General features: G+C 52.5%; 1 protein-coding gene across 6 annotated transcripts in view; it reads left to right on the plus strand.

The window, feature by feature from the left end:
- Positions 1-9,342, plus strand: part of SEPTIN9 (septin 9) — a 143,223-nt gene extending 133,881 nt beyond the window's left edge. For all 6 annotated transcript variants that reach the window (XM_074921710.1, XM_074921712.1, XM_074921715.1 and 3 more), the window contains 5 exons: positions 1,157-1,274; positions 3,656-3,751; positions 4,632-4,728; positions 6,228-6,279; positions 7,113-9,342. In XM_074921710.1, coding sequence (XP_074777811.1) covers positions 1,157-1,274; positions 3,656-3,751; positions 4,632-4,728; positions 6,228-6,279; positions 7,113-7,248 — 499 coding nt within the window. In that variant the 3' untranslated portion in view covers positions 7,249-9,342. The remainder of the gene's footprint in view (positions 1-1,156; positions 1,275-3,655; positions 3,752-4,631; positions 4,729-6,227; positions 6,280-7,112) is intronic.
- The last annotated feature ends 1,512 nt before the right edge of the window (positions 9,343-10,854 follow it).

Below are 10,854 nucleotides of genomic sequence, written 5' to 3' on the forward strand. Positions count from 1 at the left end.
TGGGGCTCTGGCATTGACCTTCCCGCCTCTTCTCTGTGTGCTTTCAGCAAGGGCTCGTTTCAAACAGGCTGCTTAATGCATGAGCACCCCTAAGCTGTTTCTGTACCCTGGACTCCCCTGGGACCTCTAGGTTTGCTGTTTCAAGGCAACATCTGCTCAACTGTCCTGCATGGGCGTCTGTCTCCATCACCTCCAGAGCCACCGAGGGGGACCTGCAGCAAGTGAAGGTGTCCCAAGGAGGGCTTTCCTCTAGCTAGATTGGGAACCCCCAGCAGTAAAAACATCCTCAGGGACAACTGTGGAGTGAGGAAGGGTCATGGCCAGGCACCCTTGGAGTGGACCAGCGTGGCATCTGAGGTCGTGTCCGTGCTGTCAGCAGGAGCATTTAGCAGGGAGGGATTTCCCAAGGGGCTAATCATTTTGGTTATGCAGCTTCTGCAGCTTTTCTCTGCTGAGACTTTCGTTGTAGAGGTTTTTTGACATTTTTGCCCTCTGGAACAAGCAGCATCTCTCCTGTGCTGTGTGAGCCCCTGGAGAATTAGCAGAGCCTTTTTTAATCCCAACCAATGGATGTGAGATGGCTCATGCACAACAGTGGGCTGGGTGCTCAGCGCAGGAGGGAGTGGGAGCAGGAATAGTCACCCGTGGCCATTTCCACGTTGTGCTGTCCCTGGCTGGTGGGTGTCAGTGGGTGACAGCTTGGGCAGGGTTGGAGGAGTGTCTGCACCATGGTCTCTCCCCACTTTGATCTGTAGATCGCAGGCAGGCTGGCCCCACAGCCAGCAGTGCCCATGCTCTCATCCTGGCTTTGCCAAGGACACGCGTAGCTTTGGGCAAGTTCCTGCAGTTCGGCCCGAGCATCCATGCAGAGATAAAAGCTCTCTCCCACTTCACGGGGCTTTGCAAGGGTCTGCGGGCGATAGCAGCGTGCTTTGAAAGGGAAACGTTTTAAGTGTTTGTCTGCAAAACGCCTCTGAGACGGACGCGTGCTGTCGTGCTTTTAAGAAAATGTCTTTATTTGTCCTGTGTGAAAGAAAACGATTTCTGTGTCTAGTCTTTGAAAGCTCCCTTTCTGCTGCAGGGGGTGGGGGTGTTGCAGCAGCCCCCACCTCACTATCAGTGCATAAATCCCCTTTTTTCCTGCTGTATTTTTCAGGCTCCGACCGCTAGACATTGAGTTCATGAAACGCCTGAGCAAAGTGGTCAACATCGTCCCCGTGATTGCAAAAGCCGACACGTTAACGCTGGAGGAGAGGGACTACTTCAAACAAAGGGTAAGGGGCTACCCCATCCCCTCCTGCCCCTTTCCCCCCCCCTGGCTCCCCGTGCCTCCCCCAGCAGGGCTGGGAAGGCAGCGCCTGGCCTGGAGCCCAGCGCATTCCTCCGGCTGCAGCTCTGAGCGATCCCACGTGGCTGGAGGAAAGGCCTACGCTCCAAGCAGTTCCTTGTGTTTCTCTTGGATCTTTGTCAGTGCAGGATAAGTTTCGAGCTCTAAGTCTCGGGGCCTGTTTCTCCTGCCTCCTTTGTTATTGGTTGTTGTTATATGCAGGCTGGTTTCTGTTATTCTGGGAGGTAGATGGTGCTGCACATAGAGGCCGGAAAACTCTTCCTGTGCAGCATCATGCACTGATACAGGAACCGGTCAAAAAAATAAAGTGTGGGTTTCCTGAGCTCAGCTGGGCAAGATTTATGGGGGGAAGCAAGGCATGAAATTCCCTTGGTTGGGAGCTGGGGATGGGGATCCCAGGAGGAGCGCTCTGAATCCACAGTGAGGTATGTATGCCTGGTGCTGCCGAGAGGTGGAGATGCCCCACTTTGGGGTTAGGTAAGGGGCTATAAATCCATTCATGTAGCTGATGGATGTGCCTGCAGGCATGATGGCCTCAGAATTCCCTCAGCAAGCCACCAAGCTCATTGGTCTGTGAGTCTGAATGAAACAAAGGGAAAGGGGGTCTTGCTGAAAGGGCAGTTTTGTGGGCCACCTCCAGTGGTTATGGAGAGGATGGCACATTAGCCAGGGGCTATTCGATGCCTCTGTGCATAACACAGGTGTCTTCCCAGTTCTTGACGAGGAGGATCAGGCACTGAAATACACAGTCTGGTTTTGGGGGCTAAATCCAAACTCTGCAAGCAGTTCCCTTTGCAGCGAGCTAGATGGCTGGAAGTGGAGCCAAGGGGTAATCCTGACGGGGCTTGGTGGGTGTGTCAGCCTGTTTGCACGGAGATCTGTGAGGAGCTGATGCGGGAGGATGGGGGTGGGAGTCCGCAGAGCCACATCTGCTCTCTGCAGTGGCTTTTGCAGACTGCTGGCTCCGTTCAGAGGTTGCGAGTGCATGGATCCCCATGTCTGCAGGTGGCTGGCTGGATCTGGGACTACAAAGTCAGTCTGTGGCCTAAAATATCACCTGAGCACTCTGGGCTGCTGTTACCATCCTTGTGTAATGAAAGACCATAGGGAGGCCACCTGGATCGCCTGCTCTGCACCCTCTTGGCGCAGGATGAGCTCGCCCTATTTCTAATTACATTCCTGATTGTAACCAGACCCCCAAAATCCTTCCAGATGGAGGGAGAACATGTAGCCACGTGGCGTGTTTGCAGTGCTCCTTCTGCAAAGGGCTTGTCCTCTTTACGTTCACAGCACCAGATCCACTGGTGCAAGTGAGAGGGCAGGTCATTAGCCCAGGTGAGCACAGGCTGGGATGTTTTCCCTTTGCTCCATCATGCCTGCGTGCATACTTCCAAAAAGTAGAGCCTCGTCTGCGTCGGGGGATGTAACTAGTTCAGAGAGGCAGTAGGTTTTTGGGTTTGGATTGGGCTGGGCAGGTGATGGTGAAGCACCAGCCTGGCTGCAGGCTATCTAGGTTGATGCCAGCACGGCACTGAGTTAGAGGAATGAGTTCTGATGCCTTGTGGAGTTGGCTTTGATGGGTTGTTCTCCTAAAAATAATGTGTGGGTTTGGATAGGGGGTGGGAGGCTGCATGGAAGGTTCTCTGGCCTGGATCCTTTGCCAGCCTGCAGCATTGGGCTGGTGTGGAGGAGTTTGTTGCCATAGGAAGCAATGGGAGCAGGCTCAGGCTGGGTTTGGGTTTGCAGCTTTGTGGAGAAGGCTGATCCTCCATGCTCCCCAGAGCTGAGCCTCCACCTAGAAATCGGATTTCAGAATCTTTTTGCCTGGCACAGTGGCAGTGTCCTTAGAGGCCATGCTTCCAAGCTGTCTATGTCCCTGTCCCCTCCGATCAAGTGCTGCCGTGACTCCTTTTCTAAGGAGTGTAAGCAAACACCAGAAGGCAACTTCTTAACTTTGGGTTACATGCCTGGCAGCTACATTCCCTATTGCTTGGTGCAGCTTGTATTGTCTTACTGTCTTTTTCAGTCCCAAAGCAACACCCAGATCATGTGACTTCATCTTACTCTCAGCTTGAACCATGTCTTGGCACCAGGTTCTTGCAGAAATTCCAGGGCAAGCGCTTGGTAGGTGCGTAGCAGTTAAACACAGGTCTCTGACCCCCAGGTGGGCAGTGTTTAGGATGGAGAGGGAAGATGCTGCTGCTGGGCATTGCTGTGACCTGTGGACATTGCTCACAAGAGCCTTTTGGGTCAGCTGGGAGCAGCCACCGTGTCTCCTTCACATGTTCCTCTGCTCTTCCCTCCTAGATAATGGCTGATCTTCTCGCCAATGGGATCGATGTGTATCCTCAGAAGGAGTTTGATGAAGACTCTGAGGATCGGCTAGTGAATGAGAAATTCAGGGTTAGTGCGTGGGGTTGTGGGTTGGGTGTGCTTGGGTGGGCCCTGCGATTCTGGGGGCTGCTGATGAACCAGGGGATCTCTTGCAAAGGGCCTCTCTTTTCTTTCCAAAGCTGCTGTGCCCCTGTCCACAGGGCCTGCCCAGGACCAAGGATCTTGCCAGAGCTCAGAGCAGGGCCAGAAAGAGGGTGTGGAAGGCACCTGGGGAAGGTGTCCTCTCCTGTCCATGTCGCTGCTCCTTCCCCCGGCTCCATTCCTCAAAGGTGCCCTCAGCAACCAGCGAGCAGGGCGGTCCCATGGCCCCCTGCCCTGGCCCAGGCACAGGAGTGCTGGTGTCTGCCCATCCCTGACCAGGGCAGCAGCTTTCCTGCCACCAGCAGGGAATTCGTCTGTAGGCTGCCCTGTTTTCGTGGCTGTCAATTCCTTCCTACAGGAAGTAGCTAAAAATGTTTTGGCTCAATAAAATGGATTGGACAAATTCAAGGAAGAAAAAGTCTTCTAGGGACTTGAAGTACAGACATCCCTTTGGATTAGGAAATGACTGAGCCACAGGTTGCCAGATGCTGGGGGAGATTCCCAGGAAAGCATCATGATACCTTTGCCCTGGCTGTACGCTGGTGCCTGCCAATGAGGTGCTGGGCTAGACTGGTTTAGGGCTGGTTTTAGACTAGTTTGGGACTGGGCGCATGTGCAAGAGATGCTGCTGCCTGAGTCCTGGGCTGCCTGCAGTCCCTGGCAGTCAATGCTGCTCAGGATATCAGGGACAGACCAGCTCATCCCATGAAACTCTCTCCTGAAAAGGGCTTTGATGGAGGACTTCACCAGCTTGGTTTCCTGACTGGTTTTCAAGAGGAAAATGTAACTTTTTTTTTTATTTCCTCAGGAAATGATACCATTTGCAGTGGTGGGCAGTGACCAGGAGTACCAGATTAATGGAAGAAGAATCCTTGGAAGGAAGACCAAATGGGGCACCATTGAAGGTACTTTGTTTCCCTACCTCTTGAGCCCAACTCCCTGCCCTGAGAGAAGGCAATGAGGTCCAAAACCAGCAGTAGAGGTTGAGGTGCATAATAATGCTTCCCTGCCTCTCAAACAAAATCACTTCCCTGGTGTTTGGGGGCCGAAAACACCTTGGCCAATGCTCCTGTGCCGTGTTCCTGGGCCTTCCTGTGGCTCAGGGGGCTGCTGGATGCTGAAGAGGACACTTTGGGTTTCTTGTGGCCTGGCTTCTGCTGGTTGCACAGTTAAATGCCTGATGGCTGGAGTTGAGGACACGAAGTACAGTGCTGACATCTCTGTGTCTGCAGCCCGGATTAGATCTTTCCTCTGGCATCTGTTGGTCTCTGCACCCTCCACCATGCATTTGGCTGGTGCCCTTGTGGGATCTCTTCCTTCTTCCATCTTCATCTCATCAGAATCTTCCTTTTTTGTCCCCATCTTAAATCATGGTTTAAAGGCTCAGTAAAGTGCATGGCTCCAGTGCATCTACGCGTTTCCTGGTCCCTGACAGCCAACTGGCACATCTCCAGTGCCACCTGTCTTATCTTCCTCCATTTCATAGGTTTCTCTCATTTATGAGTCTTTTTAATAAGAATCCTGTGTTGAGGGATGGCTTCACGAAGATGCCAGGAAAATCAGTGTATTTTAAAGCTCTGCTGCCCTCTCGTGCTCTGTCCTTGGAAGCACTGAGTTTAATGGGACTCGTTAAACCACTCATGTGGCATCTGCCTTCAGCATGGGGAGACACCAGGACTCAGCCATGGCCACGGGCAGCCTTTGTAGAACAGTGTTACTTGTTGTCTTGCCATTTCTGCATTATGTTCAAACCTGTTTGAGTGGAAAAAATCAAATAAAGCCCGGAGTTAATCCTTTAAATTCAAATGCTGGGTAAACTGCGAGCCATCAGACTAACTGTGGTGGACCAACATCCCTTGATTTTCCCCTTTTGCAAACACTCTTGCTTGCTCCAAGCCCTGTTCAGACAGCAGTAGCCTTTGTCAGCAAGAGATCGTGTCCTTCCGCAGCAGCAGTCTGGGCAGTGCAGGCACGGGTGTGCCTGGGATGTTGCAGGGTGCTCATGGTGAAGCCATAGATGAAACACTTCTGTGGAGCTGTGCAAAGCTCACCCTGTCCCTTTCCCTGCCTTGTTTGGGGCCCGCTTAAGCTTGCGCTGGCCCAAAGTTTGGGTCACAGTGGGAGATGCTGCTGGGAGCTCCCTCCCTTGGTAGAACATGGTGGGAAGGGCCTGGGAATGCTCAGTCACACCTCACCAGCCAGTTGATCATGCTGAGCTGGGTCAGCCACTGGCCTTATGGCAGCAAAGAGGACTTGCAAGTCCTGCACCCTATAGCCCCTGGGGTAAGTCCTTATCTCAGCCCTCCACACGCTAGTGAAGCCCCAAAGGGTCCTCCTTACCCCGAGTGGTTGCCACACTCATGCCATGGGTGTGTGCTGATGGATTTCTCTCTCTTCCTACCAGTGGAGAACACGACACACTGTGAGTTCGCCTACCTGCGGGACCTCCTCATCAGGTGGGTAGCACTGTGCCCTGTCCCTGTAGCCTTCAGTCACCAGGTGGCATCCAAAGAAAGGGAAGAGCCCAGCCCAGCTTGGAGCAGCTGCTGCTTCACTCTGCTCCTCCATCCACCCACCCATCCATCCCTCCATCCCCTCCCAGCCTGCTGCAGTGCTGCAGCCCCTCTGTGCGGGGTGGCCCCACTCCATGGGACATGGCTTCAGGGGGCTTTTCTCAGCTGTGGTGCAGAGTTAAGGGAGGACAAGAGCAGTGGATGGGTCAGGACAGACTCCAAGATTGCTGGCAGTGTCTTTTGGCCTTAGTGATCCCTCATCAGCCCCAGGTCCTGCCCACAGTCCAAGACATCACCCTTCTGTGTCCCGGGTTGTTCCACTGGGGGCTGGGTGATCACTGGTCCCTCTGGAAAGAGGTGTCCCTGCTGCAGGGGAGTGGGAGGCTGAGCCCCCTTGGCATGCTGGAGGGGGCATTGGGCTCTTGCTAAATTTGACTGCAAGATAAACTCTGCACTTGTGAGCTGTTGCTGGCAGATAGTTGTGTGGGTCTACAAAACCTGATCCCAGGGAATTGCAGGACTGGGGTCTGCCCAGATGGGTGTTATCCATGTACCCAGGCGCAGGCTGTTAGTACAGTGAAGGCTTCTGGTCTTCGCTGCCCATAATTGCCTTTGCTTTCCTCCTGTGCCCTAAAGATACTGTTAATGAGTAAAGCAGGAGGGGAAGTTTGGGCTGGAGGAGGTGTTTGAAAGCAGAGGGGTTGGGGTGGCAGAGGCTGGGCTGGCTGAACCTGCTCCCAGCAGAGTGTGATTGCCCCTGTCTCCCTTTCCCACAGGACACACATGCAGAACATAAAGGATATTACCAGCAACATCCACTTTGAAGCCTACAGGGTCAAGAGGCTGAACGAGGGCCAGAGCTCGCTCTCCAACGGCGTGGCCGACAAAGAGCTGGTGGCTAACGAAATGTAACCGTCTCGCTCCGTAGCCAGGACCTTGCTCGCTCACGCTCGCTATTTCTCCCCTCTTCCCCCTTTATTTTTATATAAATCCTCTGCCACTGTACCTTTCCCCCTGCCCCCCCAAGCCCCCTACCAATGTTAACTGACCAAATAACCAGATGCCATCTCTGTCGTGCGGAGCGGGGCGACCGCTCATCACCACCCCCCATCCCCTGCTTTGTGGCATGAGTTTTCTTCTCAGCCCCCAGTCCAGCATCCCTGGGCTGGGGACCGTCCCCCTGAGGAGGTTGGGCTCTCACTGGCCCCCAGCACTGGCCCGACAGCCTGGCTTGGGGGAGCAGAGCTGTGGGGCCAGCGGGATTAGGGTGCCCCTGGGAGCCCTGCCTGCCTCTGGGTGCAGAGGCCCTTCTCCGTCCATTGAAGGCAAGGGTTTCTCCAGGTGAATGTAGCCTTTGGAAGCAAGGTACAGTGGTATGAAGAGAGCAAGACGGTGCCATCCTTATCTCCTGCCGCCTCCTCCAAGCCCTCTGCAGCCCTCTGGGACCCGCCAGCCCCCAACCTCTCTACCCTGTCTACATGCAATAAACTGGGAGTGTTTAGGTGTCACCTCGCCTGTCACCGACCCCCGGCCAGGCAGAGCGACCTGCTTTGGGAGAAGTGCCTTTTCAGACTGTTACCTTGCAATAGTGTGGGAGAGGGGAGGGAGGGCTTGCCTTGTCTGTCTTTGCAGCCTGCGAAAGGCCTGCGACACTTTGTAGAGACTCCTTTTCCCTCTCCCTTGGACCGTAGATGTGGCTGATGTCCTGGGAATGCTTGTATATTTATTTTTCATTCAGTTGGGTGGGGTTTTTTCTGCTCGGAGTATGTCCAAAGGGGGCTGAGAGTGGAACGTCTCTGCAAAGCGGTGGTGGAAGGTGAAGGGTTGTTCTGTCTGACCCTTGTGATTCTTGGGCTTTTCCCTACGTCAGAGGAGGCTGTTGGGTATTTCTGAATCATATTTTTTATTTTTTGGATCTCCTGTGTGACATGTGTACATGTAACACGCTCCTCTGTTTTGCTATTTCTTGTGCAAGGGGACTGTGCATGTGCAGACCAAGCCCTGCAGCTGTGGGGAGGGCTAGGGCAGCATTTGTAGATGCTGCACCCCACAGCCCCCCCTGCTCTGCCCCTCCGTGCCCCCTCTTTCAATGAGTCTCCAGTAAATAAACCCCTGCAAGGGGGTTGGTTAAATCATGCCATGACCCAGGAGCAGGTGGTCCTGGAGCAGAGCTCTGTAGTCCTGCCCCCCACCCTGACTCTGCTTGCCTTTCTCTTGTCTGCTCCGTCAGTCTCCGTATTCTCTCTGAGGGGTAAAACTTTCTGCAAATCACTCGGGGGGGGTGGGGGGCACATTCTAAAACGGCAGCGTGTCCCATCCTCTAGCACTGGAATGTGCCTGCAGAGCCAGCCCAGTGGTCTCCACGGGGGGCAGAGCCACCTTCTTCAACACAGGTGACCAGGAGGAAGGAGGAGGTTGCTGTCATCTTGGTGGGGATGCCCAGATTGACATTGCTCAGTGGAGGGTTTGCAGGGGCTCCCCACACGTGTGCCCTGCCCCGATTGCCAAAGGGGTGTGTGCGGGGGGGGGTGCATCACGAGGAGAATCCACTCACCCCTTTAATCCATGTTCCCCCTGCAGCAGCACCACAGAGCTGTTGGGGAAGAACAGCTATCTACTTGCTGACTTGCTATATTTTAGCAAAAACAAAACCAAAAAATGTGTGCTAACTGAAAAAATATATATATATATATTTCAAGTGTTAAAAAACTATGAAAGGGGAGAAAAATCTCTTGTGTGAGGCACTTCTGCAAATGTCATCTTAAACTTTTTTTTTCCTCTAGTCGATATCTCAAGCTGGGCCAAGCAAGACACGCCGCTTTCTCCTTTGTAACCTGATTATTTTTTTGGAAGAAAAAAAAAGAAAATAATACAATAAAAAAACCTTCATCCAGATCTATTAAAATGGCCTTTTGGGGGTTATAAGCATTATGACAAATTTAGTCCATTTTTGTATAAATAATAGTGTTTAATATGTATTTCCCAAAATAAATGTTTCAAATGCAAATAGAAGGAGGCTTGTTTGGAAATGTCTGTTCCCAGCCAGGTGTGATTGTTGCTGCATGAACCCCCGTGGGGCTGTGGGGATGGGAGAGTCCAGCTCCAGAGCTGCTGTGCTCTGTTCACTTTGAGTGAATGTTTTATTTATTCCTAATCCCCTTAACTCTTCCTACCTTGGATATCTGCCCCTGCTGCTCTAAAATGCTGGAGCTGCTGGTGCTGAGTGTCCTGGAGACCGAGCCAGCATGGCCTCTGTGTCCTTGTAAATCCCAAAGGAGGGAGGGAGGTCCCCTTCATCTGTTTTCATGGTGGAGCTGTTTCTCCTGCAGTTGCTGCCATTTTTATTAAGAAATGGGTTGCACCTAGTTCAAGGGCAAGCAGCAGCTTGCCTTTCACACAAATGTGGGTTTGGCTCTGCAGGCAGATGGTCTTCAAAACCTTTCATGACTGCAGTGTTGCCCATGGGATGCCCTTGGAAGCTGACTTCACTGTGAGGACTTGCCTTCCTGAAAACCACATTTCTCACCGGTGTTGCAGACAAGACACCATCCAGTCTAGTGTTTTAATCTGTATCTTACATGTCTATCATATTTTCCCCCCCTGAGTCAGTTGAACTTAAAAACGATCTGGACATGGTCCTGGGCAAGCAGCTCTAGGTGATCCTGCTCGAGCAGGGGGTTGGACCAGATGACCTCCAGTGATCCTTCCTTTCCAACCTCAACCTCTCTGGGATTCTGTGGTTCTGGAACTGTACGAAAACAAACTCAACAGGACAGAAGTTGGGTTCCTATGTGTGTGTAGAGTGCAGGACAAGCTTATTTATATTTTTCTTCTGCTTTTCTGCTGACACCTGGGTTTCAGAGTGGTGAATCAGCTCATCATGTGTGGCATCCAGTGAAGTGTGTGGTAAAGTTTGTTGATGAGCCCTCCCTTTGCCCCAGTGCTAAACTCATCCCCAGAAATACCCTTTTTCTTTTTTTTTTTTTTTTTTTTTTTTGTGCTGTACTGCAGTTTCATGGTTGCTTTAGATCAGACACTTCTCACCCCCACAGCTCTTCTCTACCAAATGAGTCTACTGGGAAGAAGCAGTGAGATCAAGATGTTCTCGTATTTTAACCAGAGCAAGACCCAGAGCAAAAGCTCTTAGCAGGGGGGAAAATATCAACATGTAGTAATTACAAACATGGCCTATGGGCTTTGCTTCCGGACAAATCTGCAGTAGCTTTTCCCCAAATGGTGGTTTCTTGCACTGGTGTTTGGGTTTTTTGCAGCTTTCCTCAGTGCTGGCATCTGAGCGTGCCCATGGAGGGAGATGGGGCAGAGGATGCTCCAGGACTCTCCAGGCAGATGCTCTCCTGGTGACAGATTGAGAAATGGTTTGTGGTTGGGACAAGGGGAAGGCAGGCAAAATTCCCCAGCTCAGCAATAAGGGCAGCTTTTGTTTAGCCCAGAGGAGGAGCTTGGCGGGTCGGAGGTCCGTTCATGGGAATGGCGCAGGGAATGGCTTCCAGATGTTGC

Source organism: Athene noctua, chromosome 18 (genome assembly GCF_965140245.1).
Source record: "Athene noctua chromosome 18, bAthNoc1.hap1.1, whole genome shotgun sequence".
In the NCBI taxonomy this organism is placed as follows: Eukaryota; Metazoa; Chordata; class Aves; order Strigiformes; family Strigidae; genus Athene; species Athene noctua.